The sequence below is a fragment of the Mixophyes fleayi genome, chromosome 12, assembly GCF_038048845.1.
Source record: "Mixophyes fleayi isolate aMixFle1 chromosome 12, aMixFle1.hap1, whole genome shotgun sequence".
Taxonomy (NCBI): domain Eukaryota; kingdom Metazoa; phylum Chordata; class Amphibia; order Anura; family Limnodynastidae; genus Mixophyes; species Mixophyes fleayi.
Window position 1 is genome coordinate 20,157,372 of NC_134413.1, and position 15,764 is coordinate 20,173,135.

At 41.6% G+C, this 15,764-nt stretch overlaps 1 protein-coding gene across 1 annotated transcript in view; it reads right to left on the reverse strand.

Annotated features, from left to right (window-relative positions):
• Positions 1 to 15,764, reverse strand: part of BRF1 (BRF1 general transcription factor IIIB subunit) — a 214,006-nt gene that overhangs the window by 194,783 nt on the left and 3,459 nt on the right. The window contains exon 2 of the mRNA XM_075193059.1: positions 1,204 to 1,284. Coding sequence (XP_075049160.1) covers positions 1,204 to 1,284 — 81 coding nt within the window. The remainder of the gene's footprint in view (positions 1 to 1,203; positions 1,285 to 15,764) is intronic.

Sequence of the window (15,764 nt, forward strand, 5' to 3'; positions counted from 1 at the left end):
GCAGCTTAGTAAATATACCTCATGGTCTTTTCAGCCGATGCTGGCAAAGAACATGTCCCGGTGACTAAAATGTAGAGAGTGCAGTATAATCATCAGTAGATGGAATCATTTTTTGTTTGTTCCGAGACTGAATATTTTGTTTCAGAGTTACAGAAGCTAACGAAATTCTTTATGACATGTTGATAGCTATAACAAGGCGGTTTTAATCAGTGTGACAGGAATGACTGAATGAATGAATGAATAACTATTGTGCTGTAATTCTCTAAATGACTATAGGACCAGATGAAGAGCACAGATCTGAAGGCAAATCGTGTGTAGTGTGTATGCATGAAAAACAATAACACAGTCACTGATCGACTGCTAAAACTAAACCAAATCCAGATGAATCTTGGTCACCCTCCGCCGTCACCACAGGTCAGGAGGTGAACTCTAACACCACAAATAATTTACAAAAGGGGGTACTTTATTAATTATAATAAACATGTTTTATACATTGACACACAATATAAAACACATATAGATATGATACACGACATGTATGAACGTTTACACAGATATTTACAAAACTTTATGCAGATATCAGCATTACTTGTGTATTATATAAGGAATTATATACAACATACTGTAAAATCACAAAACAGAAGTTAACAGGGTTTTCTGTCCCTATATAAATGTATTTGCATATAATGAGATTCCAATGCGCTTAAACAAGGAACAAGTAACGTTTCGAAATATTGTAGCTTAATGGAACATAACTGAAGTAAAACCGCCAATGGGTCTGGTAACATTAGAATCAATGGTTTACATGATATTTTATAAATGTTAAACACATCAGTGTGTAAGGGGCCTTTATGGAGGTCACAGAAGTCTTAGGTGACTTGTAATGTCGTTTTTATTTTACTATAGGGGGAAAATTATAGCCTATAATACACAAATTTCAACATGAAACAAAATACATTGCTAGTATGAGGTAATGATCTTATCCCTCGTGCGTTATATGTTCCATTATGAAAGGTTACCACAATAAGCCATATATTATACTTTTTTTTTTACTAAATCTCAAGCATCAACTTGTATAGATCCATAAACTTGCTTTATAGGGTAGTCCTGATTTACGGTCATATGAACCAGGTTCATTTATCTGAGGTAAAACTTTGAGTCTGGACAATTTCAGAAACAATAAAACAGTGAAGATCTATGTACCATTTTGTAGCGTTTGGGCTCGAGATTCCTTTCCCAAATTTGTGTGAAATCCTCCACCGATTGTGGGGGTTTTACCAATGCCTACAAAGAGAAGACAAAAAAAACAAAAAAAAAACAAAAACAAAAAGGTTTATGCAAACATCCAGTGTACCCTGATCACGAATGCAATTAATAATTAAGGTGCAGATTGTTCAGATGCAAGTTCATATTTTAAAGAGGAATTAAATTGAGACACAGCAGAGCCAGGATTTGTGGACTTAACTAATATTCAGGAGTAATTAGTTTATCAATTCACCAGGAATCAGTGCCTCATGCCTCTGTAATGTCACTGGTTACTAATGAACAGACAAGCTGCATTCTCCTCAACTAATCTGGTTCTAAGGGGCTTGGTGACCCTATGTGGTGAAGACTTATGATGCCACTTAAACTACGGATTCCCTCTTCCTCCTCATTGTCATGTGTCAGTAGCTGGGTAGTCCAGATGGGGAGCAATCATCATCACTATTTATTGATATAGCACCACTAATTCCGCAGCGCTGTACAGAGAACTCATTCACATCAATCTCTTCCCCATTGGAACGAGAGAGAGACTAGGGTCAATTTCATAGCAGGCAATTAACCTACCAGTATGTTTTTGGAGTGTGGGAGGAAACCGGAGCACCCGGAGGAAACCGACGCAAACACGGGGAGAACATACAAACTCCACACAGATAAGGCCATGGTTGGAAATCGAACTCATGACCCCAGTGCTGTGAGGCAGAAGTGCTAACCACTAAGCCACGTGCTGCCTAAAACACAGAGTGGGAGGGGCCTTGTTTTAAAGCGGATATTTATGAACAGAATGCATGTTAATAACTATACACTGCAATTAGGCTTCTACTCAGCCGGTAATATCAATGTATGGATTTGTCAAAACTGCATAACAGGTACACTTTAAACCATTTTTATAGCATTGCAGCAAGTAAACAACTGCTGTATCTGCCTATTGTTTCCTGTTATGCAGTTGTGTGCATGTTTCGCTGTATTTTTAAGTCCTTAAAACTACCTAACATTTATTTTCACACAATTATGACTAAAATGTATAATTCCAACTTATGAACAGTTTAAATGATGAGAAAATTACTTAGGGAACGACTGAAAGCCTTTGCCTGTTACATTTTCACAGCGGAAACATAAAAGCTTTGCAGTACTCAAACAACACCCAAACTACTCTGCTAGGGATGTTTATTTATTTATTGTGCTTAATCAACTGTAGGAACTGGCAGATTGTCATGAAGATTGTGCTTTTAAGCCTGTTGATCAAACAGCTATATAGAGACTACCAAAGACATGCTGAGATTTAAATAAATACTGCCACCTAGAGTACAAACAATGTACTGCACAGACTACAGTCTTGTTGCTCCTAAACTTCATATTCTGCTTAACAAATTGGGTACAAAAGAGCTGAAGGGAAAAATACGCAGAGAGCCGTATCACGGTGGTCTGTATACATTAATATAATTTGGAGCTAAAAGTTAAGTTGTAATCGAATATCGCACTGAAAAGCAAGTTTTTACATATCGCAATTGTTTTCCAAAATATTTCATTGTATCACTTTAACAAGAATGACGCACATATTAATGCTCATTTTAAATATTCCAAAATATATAATTTCTTCAATTGCTGCTCTTTGATCTGGGGATTTGCAATTTCCAGATTTTTTGTTAAATCACCACATTTCTGATCTAGAAACCCCCATTAGAGAGATACTTTCAATCCAAAACGGGAAAAGATCACATCTTTGCTCTCTGATAAAATGCACGAAAAACAGTAATATTGTGTATATAATACATATTTAATCTATTAATATATTATACCTACACTTTACAACTAAATCAATCACATTATTATGTGGACATTCACCTTCAGGTGACAATTTATTGTTATGTACATGACCACTGTTGGTAGGAGGCAAGTTTAAAGTGTGAGTTGGGAGGGGTGCTGACTAATTTAACTCTAAATTGTAGTGTTAAAATAAAGCCACCCAGTATTTGAGTGATACATGCAAAAATTACATCTACACCTCTGCATTGCAACATGGTTTGCTAGTGCACATTTGCACCAATGAGGGCCTTTATGTGCATGTTGTCTCATGAGTTAATTTAAGGTAAATAGGAGTACTCACAGCAGAGTGACTACATATAATCCAACCAATCCAGACAGTACGTTAATTACAAGCTCCACATTCCCTTTTTTGTATGGACCCCAAGTCCTGCACCATCAATTTCTGCAAGTGATTTACACAAGCATACAACGGCCTTTCCTAGAATCAGCAAGTTTCACGCCCAGCTCATTGAGAAAGGACCGCAGACATATGGCCAAGTGAGGCGAATGACAGCCAACGTACGTTGTGAAAATGTGCAGCAGAGCTTACATTTTATTTTCACTATTGTGAGTGATGTGCATTATACATAGTCTGGTTATAGGAGATGCTAATCAAATCAAACAGTAATTAACGTTCGCTGACTTATGCATTCCACAGCAGAATGCTTTCTAATCCGGCGACAGGATCTGAATAGGGGGAATAAACTAACAGAAGATTGAAGATTTCTACTGAACCTCTCCAAACAGGGTAATCATTCCAATGACAGTTGGTTAAGACAAAAGCCTGACAGTCACTGATAAAGTTATCTTTGTTCTACAGAGAGGTCTCCTCACCAGTGAAGACATTGCCAGCGCCCCCCCACTATTAGCTAACAGGCAGAGGACAGGGCCTCTTTACTACTCAAGTCTATGAAGTACAACGGGTCAATATCGTCTGTGATGTAATGGCAGAATGGCCGACAGCCAGGGTGCGGGATTGATTTCCTGTCCTGGTCTGATGGAGGTGCAGATTTAAAGAAAGAGATCTCTAAACTCTGGTGAGGGAAGAGTGCATAAGCGGATATATCTGCCTGGCATAGCAATGCCACCATCCAGGGACTCGAGTCGTCGCCACTTGGATGCCAGGCACAGACAGACGTAGAATGAAACTGCATTCTCTGTCATTTGTTCGTTTCCCGCTTATGTCAAGCTGCTAAGAGCCGGTCTAATTAGACGCTATAGAGCCAATTTATCTTTATTTGTCAGAGGCCTCAGTTCAAAAGAAATCAACTGGAAAAATATAGCGAGCAGCACTAATACTGGATCAAGGACAAACCTTCACGTTCATGCGAGGAGTTTGTATGTTCTCCCCGTGTTTGCATGAGTTTCCTCCGGGTGCTCCGGTTTCCTCCCACACGCCAAAAACATACTAGTAGATGAATTGGCTGCTATCCAAACAGGCCCTAGTCTCTCTCTCGGTCTGTGTGTGTGTGTGTGTGTGTGTGTGTGTGTGTGTGTGTGTGTGTGTGTGTGTGTTAGGGAATTTAGCCTGTAAGCCCCAATGGGGCAGGGACTGATGTGAGCGAGTTCTCTGTACAGCGCTGCGGAATCAGTGGCGCTATATAAATAAATAATGATGGGTGGCACTGTTCTATTAGCGCTAATGAATAAAGGCAGCCTCAACCCCTCTGGAAGCATCAAACAGCAGCTCTTACTCATATGTGAATACATTAATATTTATTTATATAGTAAAAAAAAAAAAAGTCCATAAATGTTACTGAACAAATGGAAATCCTTTGTGCGTGGCATACAGTATAACATATAGTCCCCAGTACTCATGTGTGCCGAAACCCTCTGCTGGATACTTGGTGTAACAACAAAGGAGGTGAGGGATCTAAAGCATAGTGCTAAAATGATTGGCAAACCCGAATGGGGGGGGGGAATGGACCCCTGACTTACTAGTGTTGAGTAAGAATGAAAAGTCTTTAATGCCACTCTGGCCTACGCAGGACCGGCAATGGTTTAAAACACTGAGTGATATAATGTGTATAATGTAATGGGGCAGCACAGTGGCCTAGTGGTTAGCACTTCTGCCTCACAGCTTTGGGGTCATGAGTTCGATTCCCGACCATGGCCTTATCTGTGTGGAGTTTGTATGTTCTCCCTGTGTTTGCGTGGGTTTCCTCCGGGTGCTCCGGTTTCCTACCACACTCCAAAAACATACTGGTAGGTTAATTGGCTGCAATCAAAATTGATCCTAGTCTCTGTCTGTCTGTATGTATGTGTGTGAGTGTGTGTCTATAGTAGGGAATTTAGACTGTAAGCTCCAATGGGGCAGGGACTGATGTGAATGAGTTCTCTGTACAGCGCTGCGGAATTAGTGGCGCTATATAAATAAATGATGATGATGATGATGTCACAAAACTTGTACGTGTATCGGTGCGGTAGGGAACATAGATTGTAAGCTCCACTGGGGCAGAAGTTGATGTGAATGGTTATAAATTCTCTGTACAGCGCGGTGTAATATCCAAGTGCTACATAAATAACTTAATAAATAATAAAAGTAACGTAACACTATGCTTAAGTACTGTACTTTTCATTTAAAATGCTGATATGTCTACAGCCACCCAAACATCCACTCCCAACATCTTTGATCAATTTTACAAGTTTAACACACTATGCTTTCCAGTCGCCCAGTAATTAATGGGGTTTAACATCCATTTTCTATTTCCAGTAACTCGGCAGAGAGAGTCTGCAGAGGACATTAGCACAGAAATAGGAGGTGTGAACTGAACGAAGGCAATGCAATGTGAAAACATACTGAAAATATTCTGCTCTAAACTATTTTAATTGGAAAAAGCCTGTAGGTAGAGTGTACAAGGGAAGATAAGCAAATAAAATATCATTTCACGGCATTTGTATACCTGCATTAGCATCCCAGAATATTATTAGCAGAGTTAAATCATGTCAATTATTAGTCTGCAATTTTCCACACAGCGGAGGAACTGGGCTATAGACCAGTAGTGGTTCATCCGATCTGCACAGGTGACATTTTAAAGGGAAAGTGCCATCAAATGACCTTTTAGAACAAGGTGTATTTATCAACAATTATTTTACTGGATAACACAGTCATGGATATAATCAAACTTTTGCAATATCGGTTTACCAGAATGATTTTGAGTGCAATGCCTTCTTATTACCTCCAAATAGAACGTTTGGCTTTTGCCTTGTTTAGAAAGCATTTGCCCTGACAAATGACCTCTACAAGGTCATACACAATACTGGGAAACCAGCAGTCACCTAGGGCTAGATTTACTAAACTGCGGGTTTGAGAAAGTGGAGATGTTGCCTATAGCAACCAATCAGATTCTAGCGGTCATTTGGTAGAATGCACTAACTAAATGACAGAGAGAATCTGATTGGTTGCTATAGGCAACATCTCCACTTTTTCAAACCCGCAGTTTAGTAAATCTAGCCCCTAATCTTTGTTAACATGTTCGCAACTTTTGAATCATGTTTCACTATAAATCGACCACCAAAGTTTGCTGTACATATTGCAACAAAAACTCTTATCCATTCTCAATCTCCAGTCTGCAACCTCCTAGCCTTCATCTATTTGTTTCCACTTACATATTCTCCAGAATCCAATTCAAATTACTCACAATCACAAAGTTCTCAACATCAACACCTCATCGTACATCTCAAACGTCCTCTTAATATCCCTTATACCCCCTTGCTACCTCTGACCTGTGTTTTCGCTCCTCTCTGAAAACCACCTCTCACTCCCACCTACAAGACTTCTCCCGTGCTGCTACCCACAGATAAGATTCCCTACCACGCCCAATAAGACTCTCCCACAGCCTTCAAGTCTTTAAATGCTTTTTGAAACCCATCTCTTTATCAGCACTTACCCTACTCCCACTGGTACACTCACAACAGTAACAATCTCCATTATCAGCTACATTCTGCTCCTTTTGTCTTGGCTCTGTCATTTTCTCAAGCAAATTAAACTGTAAACTCCAATGGGGCAGGGACTGGTGTGAATAACAAATATTCTCTGTACAGCGCTACGGAAAGGGAGGTGCTATATAAATAAAAGGTGATGATGAGGTCTTAGGCAAATTACTTGTGGTAGGCACTGATGTGCCTGAACAATATTGTCCGATTATACGGCACTGCTGAATACATGGGCAGTGTATAAATAGAAGATAATGATAATAGCTACATTTCACTTCATAGTTGAAGGTGAACACAATTCCATTTGTTCCAGTTTCCATAGATTATCGGTAATGGAATTATGAAGACATTGGTATAGAATAATATTCTTGCTGCAAGGCTCAACAGACCTTTGGTACGAGTGCCAACAATACAAGACACATCTTTGAATACAGTCATTACTTTGTCATTTATATGTTAATGAATTCCTGTGAATACACAAATTTTCTCTGTTCCTTCCCTTATCGCAGATATATATGCAAACCCTCAAAGGGCCTCAGTGACGTCACTGGCTCCCCAAAAAAATGTATAAGCTGCATTCTCATGAATATTGTTATAATCCACAAAAATGTCTGTCTCCACTCTGTATAAGACCTAGAGACATGTTAAAGACAAACTGATAAGTATTCAAACTAAACATATAAGGAGAATGGAAAAGCAGAGTAGGCACCTTGACGTGCGCAGGGCGGAACATGTAGGCGCAACAGTGCACAATCAAAACAGTTTCTGCTGCACATAGACTGCACAGACTGCATCATAAATGAGACCTGCATGTTTAATGCAACTTTCACTAGATATTGGTTTCATCTCAGCTGTATAAGGGAATATTTATAGAAGAGTATTAAAATTTATAACCAAGTTTTTTGTTTTGGTTACTCATCAAGTCCATTCCAGAATTGTTATGATGACCATTCATCCATCAAGGTGCTCCGAACATCAGATGTCATCCCAGTATCTTGGCCAGACCATTTCGCTGTGTCGCTTGGAGGTGGTCTTAAAGGATCAAGACCCATCGCAATTTCATTGACGATTACAATACCATCTCCTTTAGAAGAAAGACAATAGAGACCGGGTGGCCCGAGCGATCCAGGAGCTCGGCAAACAACTCCTCTTCGGATGTCCCCATTCCCCTAGACTGGGAGGCACACAAAGCCATCATCCGGGGCACTCTCATAGCATTAGCCAGTGAGAAGAAAACACTGAAATGACGCGTCTCTGAACTGGAAACAGATACAGCCTCACAGCTCAACATTAACGCTCCCCCCAAACGTTAAACATGCCACTTAACCAAATTCTGACATCAAAAGCAGCCAAAACCCTGCCTAGGCTCCACCAACGTGATTATAAATGTGGCGATAATGCAGACTCCATCCCTGCCCAGAAACTCAGGGCGAAACAAACCCGTAATAGATTGATATCAAAGACTCCAAAGGACATCTCCTTTACGACCCTCAAAAAAGATCAAACCAATTCCACGATTATCTTTCTGGATTTATATGACCTTCAGGCAACTACTCCCTGAGAACCTTAATGAATAGATCAAACAGAACATTACCTACAGAAGTGTCCCCTTCCTCTTCTGTCCCAAGGAGCTCAACTAGCATCCCTTAAGGTTGACATAACCCCAGCAGAGCTTACAGCCATGATTAAACAACTTAGGAATTCGTCCCCATCAGGCCCAGATGGCTTCACAGCCACAAATTACAACAAATTTTCCATGTCTCTTACATTCCTTCTTCTAGACATATTTAATTCTGTTCTCCGTTGTAGAAAGTACAAAGGAGCTACTACCGGAGTAAGCTCAGCTGTCACCCCAAAGGAGGGCGGAGGCCTACTATTATGCTCTAGCTACAGGCCTATTTCGCTGCTCAATATTGAACTCAAGCTTTTTGCCAAATTGCTGGCAAACCGACCGGCAAACCGAAAACTGCAACCCCCACCCTAGTACTGGCTCTCGACGCAGAAAAAAGCATTGGAATGTGTAGCCAGGCCTTTAATTCCTCATACTCTGTGGGTAATAGGATTCTCTGGTGCCGTCCTTAGGGGTGTTTCGGCACTTTAGTACGACCCTTCATCATCGATCATGGTGAATGGCCACTCTTCTACACGGCTTCAAGTCAAAAACGGCACCAGTAAGGGATGTCTGCTACCCCCCCCCCCCCTTCCCCCTTCTCTTCGCCCTAACGAGAGAGCCTCTGGCAGCTCTAGAAACAACCCGGATATTAGAGGTATAAAAGTAGCCACCCAGGACCACAAATTAGCCCTCTATGCGGATAACACCCTCCTCACAATTACTAACCCCCACATCATAGTTCCTATAGTCCTTGATTCCATCAATGAATATGGCCAGCTCTCGAACTCCAAAATTAATGTGGATAAAACCCTAGTGCTCCCCTCTAACATACCGAAGCACCTCCTAAACACTTTGGAATCCAACTTAGCTTTGATGGCAACCACATAAACTGAAATATTTAGGGATTCACCTCACTAAGCACTATGACTATCTGTACTCCGCTAACTTCCCAATACGAATAGATACCCTGAAAAAGGATCATCACTCCTGAGCGTCCCACCATATTTCATGGATTGGAAGGGTAGCTGCGGTCAAAACGAATGTGGTTCCCAGACTCTTCTACCGTTTTCAAACCCTCCAAGTTAGAGTTCTCTCCGCCATCCGCAAAGACCTTCAGAGCCGCATCATAAGATGTGTTTGGGCTTTTAAAAGACCCAGAGTCCGACTACAGGTCCCTTATAGACACCAAAAAAGGTGGCACTGGCACAAACTCACACTAGACTATGTGTTGATATTGAAGGACACCTTCGTCATATGTATTCTCCCTACTCCTACTCTTTTTCGATAGACCCTAAAGATCGCCCCCAGTTGTCACTGCCCCCCCCCTCCCCGACGCCTCAATTTTCGCTATCAATCTGAACCTACTGCACCCCCACACTTTTAACTTGATAAAAGACCCCCTCCGTATGACTTCACTGCGGAACAATCTTGATCTCCTTTCGGGACTCAACCCCACCACTTTCAAATGTTGGACAGCAAATTTCCTCCCCGAGTTTTCCAGACTCCGGGATCAGTATAGACTAAATTTGCCGGCTTTTTATCAGTACTTACAGATACACCACTTCTATAAGGATAAAATTAACAGTTAAATCCCACACATCACTACAGTAATGAAAGCCTTCTGTCTCAACAGATCCTCCTCCAGCGTCCTGGCTTCAACCTTTTACTCACTTCTTATTACACATGACCAAGAAGCTGCATGAACTCAGATTGGACATGGGTGAACCTCTCGGCCATAAAGAATGGTCCCGAATACGTGAAGTAGTAGCTAAAGGCTCCATTTGTACACAGCTAAAGAGAACACGTATAAACTTTTTTCCCCGCTAGTATTTGGTTCCTTCTAGACATGGAGCCATTCATCTCAATGCTTCAACTGCCTGTTGGCACGGCTGTGGCGAGGAGGGCACTCTAACCCATATATGGTGGGATCGTCCCGGGATCAATGGCTACAGGAAAAGGGTCCGCGCACGACCTTACGTATCACGCAAGTACAGCTCACACACAATATCTCCTACCACCTCCTCCCTCGCCCCGTCCTCCTGAAACACACACAAAATACGACATGGTGAGGGATGTAGTGCACCAATATCTGCCAAGATGAGAGCGTGTGATGCCCTTAAACGTCCTTGGAAAGTAATCTAAAATGTTGCCAACAATGCACTTTGGCCGTTTTATTGTATACTACAGCCAACCTCCCTGATTTATCATTTCAATAGAAAATAATCAATGGAAAGTTTGATGTAAACTCTTAGCTCACAAGTACAACACAAGGCTATGCACTGGAATTAATACTGAACATTTATATCAAAACATCATATACACACCGATCAGCCACAACATTAAAACCACCTGCCTAATACTGTGTATGTCTCCCTCGTGCCGCCAAAACAGCTCGGACCCATCGAGGCATGGACTCCACAAGACCTCTGAAGGTGTCCTGTGGTATCTGCCACAAAGACGTTAGCAGCAGATCCTTTAAGTCCTGTAAGCTGTGAGATGGGGCCTCAATGGTTCAGACTTGTTTTTCGAGCACATCCCAGATGTTTGATCAGATGGAGATCTGGGGAATTTGGAGGCCAAGTCAACACCTTGAATTCTTTGTCATGTTCCTCAAACCATTCCTGAACAATTTTTGCAGTGTGGCAGGGTGCATTATCCTGCTGAAAGAGGTCACTGCCATCAGGGAATACCATTGTCATGAAGGGATGTACTTGGTGTGCAACAATGTTTAGGTAGGTGGTACGTGTTGAAGTAACATCCACATGAATGCCAGGACCCAAGGTTTCCCAGCAGAACATTGCCGAGATCATCACACTGCCTCCGCCAGCTGCCTTCTTCCCATAGTGCATCCTAGCGCCATCTATTCCCCAGGTAAACGATGCAAACGCACCCGGCCGTCCACATGACTGAAAATAAAACACGATTCATCAGACCAGGCCACTTTCTTCCATTGCTCCATGGTCCAGTTCTGGCACTCATGAGCCCATTGGAGGAGCTTTCAATGGTGGACAGGGGTCAGCATGCGCACTCTGACCCGCCTGCAGCTATGCTGCAATAACGCGATGCACTGTGTGTTCGGACACTTTCCTATCATAACTAGTATTAACTTTTTCAGCAGTTTGTGCTCCACTACCTCTTCTGTGGGATTGGACCAGACGGGCTAGCCTTTGCTCCCCACGCACATCAATGAGCCTTGGGCGCCCATTACCCTGTCGCCAGTCTACCGGTTGTCCTTCCTTGGACCACTTTTGACAACTACTAACCAATGCATACCAGAAATACCCCACTAGACCTGCCGTTTTGGAGATGCTCTGACCCAGTCGTCTTAGATTCTTAAGCTTGTCCATTTTTCCTCCTTCCAACACATCAACTTCAAAAACTGCCTGTTCCTGCCTAATATTTCCCTCCCCTTGACAGGGAACGGCTCAGAAATATGGCAGTGTGTAATGAGCACTTTCAGAATAATTATCAGTTAGCTGTTTCCGACGTGCAAAAGACAAATAAGACACTTTGGTTTATTTACAAACAATAAAAACATGCAACCCTTTGCTATATTTGCTCAAGTATCTCTATTTTCAAATAGGTTTACTCCAACTTCACGTGAAGCTGCCTCTGAACCAAGGACATTCATGCACCTGCCCAGGTTTGTGGGCAAACATGAAACGAGCATACGGGTAAGAGTGAAAATATCACTGTAAAGTACAAGCAACAGCCACTATAGGACCACACACTTTATTAAGTTTTTCTCCTAAAACACTGCTCAGTTTACCCTTATTTATGTTAGTAAGTGGCATCCAGACTAATGTGTTTAATTTGTGCATTTGAATGTTTTTATTACATTGTATGTAATGCCCATTTCTGCAAAACCTGCAACTCGAAAATGCTAAACACCCCTCCGTTACCGAATCTTCCACCCAATACCCTCAGCAGAAGTTTACACTTTTCCAGACACGGCCACCTTGGCCCAGGAATCAATGGGCATTCCCTTAAAAACACACAACGCTAGAGCATTTTGTAAGGAAGCCTTAATGATCGCCTTCATCAAAGCATCTAAAATGCTCTAAGGAGTTCAAGTGAAAGGACCACACCTATCCTGCGCCCCCCTATAGTATTTACACGCTGCACACGTTATTTAGTTTCTCACCATACCATGCTTTACTGAGTATATGCTTTTAATACTACGCTATCATTTGCCATTTCACTGGACTGTGCTATGCACGGCACATTCAGGACATCCCTCTAATGTAATCCTTATCTGCAGCCCCACGGCACCTGACCAGTCTTGGCATTAGCAAAGGGTGGAGACGCAGGCGGTAACACAGCCAGCGGGCACGTGCTCTCTTTATTCCAACCTTAACTAGACTGATTAACGATAACATGTGATTAGCTGCTATGGGTTACAAGCAACTGTGCGATTACAAGAAAAAGAAAAAAATCTGTATAATATCATAGCCCTGCACATCTATATTCCTCGTGCAACATTGGATTTAGTGCATTAAATATTCACAGGCTTATGTGCTGATCTATGGTCTATCTAGAGAAATGCAGCCTCCTAAGAGTCCCCAATATAAACTAGTTCCTCTCTGCAAATTACAAATCCCTTTACAGCAGTTTTCCGGCACTCGGACTAGTGACACAATGATTAAAGTGGACTCACGCCTTTATTCAGTGAATTGATAAGCTGAAAGCTGGTTTAACCTGAAAAAATGTCTGCCTCCCCTGTATGTAGAAGATGGGTCTATATAATATTACAGGAAGCACTGCCACCTTACTCCTATACAGCATAAAAAAACACCAAGGGCTAGATTTACTAAACTGCGGGTTTGAAAAAGTGGAGGTGTTGCCTATAGCAACCAATCACATTCTAGTTCTCATTTATATATTGCTTTCTACAAAATGACAGCTAGAATCTGATTGGTTGCTATAGGCAACACCTCCACTTTTTCAAACCCGCAGTGTAGTAAATATACCCCCAAATTGGGACAGGTTTTTGCTTTTAGTTTTGTTAATGACCTTTGTAATTGGTTTAACAATGCAGTTTCCCATGTTATACATGCAACTGGAAAAATTCACCCTACAGTCAATCATTATATCATCATATGCCTGATGCATACTCCGTTGTGCTATTTGTAGCATCGCTTTTTTGCACCAAACATTTCTTCAAACATAAACAGTATATGTATTTTGACATTTATGTTAAAGGTGCATTAGGTGGCACAGCGGTTAGTAATGTTGCTTCACATAGCTGGGGCCATGGTTTCAATTCTGTCCATGACACTATGGGGTATATTTACTAAACTGCGGGTTTGTGGAGATGTTGCCTATAGCAACCAATCAGATTCTAGCTGTCATTTTGCAGAACGCACTAAATAAATGACAGCTAGAATGTGATTGGTTGGTATAGGCAACATCTCCACTTTTTCAAACCCGCAGTTTAGTAAATCTAGCCCTTTATGTGTAACTCTAATGTGTATTGTGTGTTATAGAAGTTAGGCTGCAAGTACAGGAATATGCTCTGTAAAACACTGCACATGTTGGCACTATATAAATGGTAAATAATATTATCAGCATTGGGGTCTTATGTTCTCAACTTCAATGATCACTAAATACACCAACATTTCAAATTTGCCAAGTAACATCATCGGGAATTTCCATTATTGGAATCCATACAGTGAGAAAAGTTCACTCTACTGGGAGGATGCTATGGCCAGTCAGGTGGCCGTCCGCAAGGGCCACCACCCAACCGTCAGTAAGGTACAGCACGGTGGCTCAGTGGTTAGCACTTCTGCCTTACAGCACTGGGGTAATGAGTACAATTCCCGACCATGGTCTTATCTGTGTGGAGTTTTTATGGGTTTCCTCCGGGTGCTCGGGTTTCCTCCCACATTCCAAAAACATACTAGTAGCTTAATTGGCTTAAGAAATTTAGACTAAGCTCCAATGGGGCAGGGACTGATGCGAGTGGGGTTCTCTGAACAACGCTATGGAACTAGTAGCGCTATATAAATAGCCGATGATGATGATTTCATTGATAGTTTCCCATGATTTTATTGCAGCTGTTATAACACATCAGCAAAAAGTTGAAATTATCGCTATAAGTTTGTCATAAGTAGAGACAAGTCGCAAACACCTCTAATTCGGGGTTGGCCAAAAAAAATGAATACGTAGAAATATTAATTGTCCATTAAATTCCCAAATACTGTAGAAAGATAAGATATCAGACATGGCTGACACAAAAGGTACAGGGTGGCGATATAAAGGTCCTATCAAACTGTTGCAAGAATCCTGCATCTATTTAAGAACGTATAATCTAAACGTATGGGTTAAACAAATTTTCGGAATTCTCAGGCCAGTGGTTCCTAAGCATATTGATGTTGTGAAACACCCATTCAGTATTTCAGATTTTGGCGACAAACTTGTTAAATTGTGATAAATAAGAATGGTGTAATGAAATCTCAGAACCAAAGTGAACCTTAACAGATTCCTTTCATTTGCTAAACTATACTTCAGATATCATCATCATCATTGTAGATCTTTAAGAGGGATCTTTCTGTGTGGAGTTTGTATGTTCTCACCGTGTTTGCGTGGGTTTCCTCCGGGTGCTCCGGTTTCCTCCCATACTCCAAAAACATACTGGTAGGTTAATTGGCTGCTATCAATATTGACCCTAGTCTCTCGCTCTCTGTCTGTGTGTGTGTGTATGTGAGGGTATTTAGACTGTAAGCTCCAATGGGGCAGGGACTGATGTGAGTGAGTTCTCTGTACAGCGCTGCAGAATCTGTGGCGCTATATAAATAAATGGTGGTGATGAGGGTTGTCCCCTTTTGGATAAAACCGCCTTGTTCACTTTTACCTGCCCCCAACATGTATCAAATATCTCTCCCCAATCATCTGATGGGCCCAGCATCCCGCAGCAACTCATAGCCGTCATCTTCAATGTGGTATAATAAGATCGCTCTAATGAGGAGTACTGGACACATTCAGTTCCCCAGCTCTGTGTGCTGCAGTGTTCTGTGGCACCCATTGTCTCCAGTTATGGGAGCAGGGGCCCCTACCCAAACCCCATGTGCCACATTGGGACAGGTACAACCGAGTGGCTATACCAAACAGGACAGTCTCATTTTACATCTCACGCTTACACCCTTGTGAT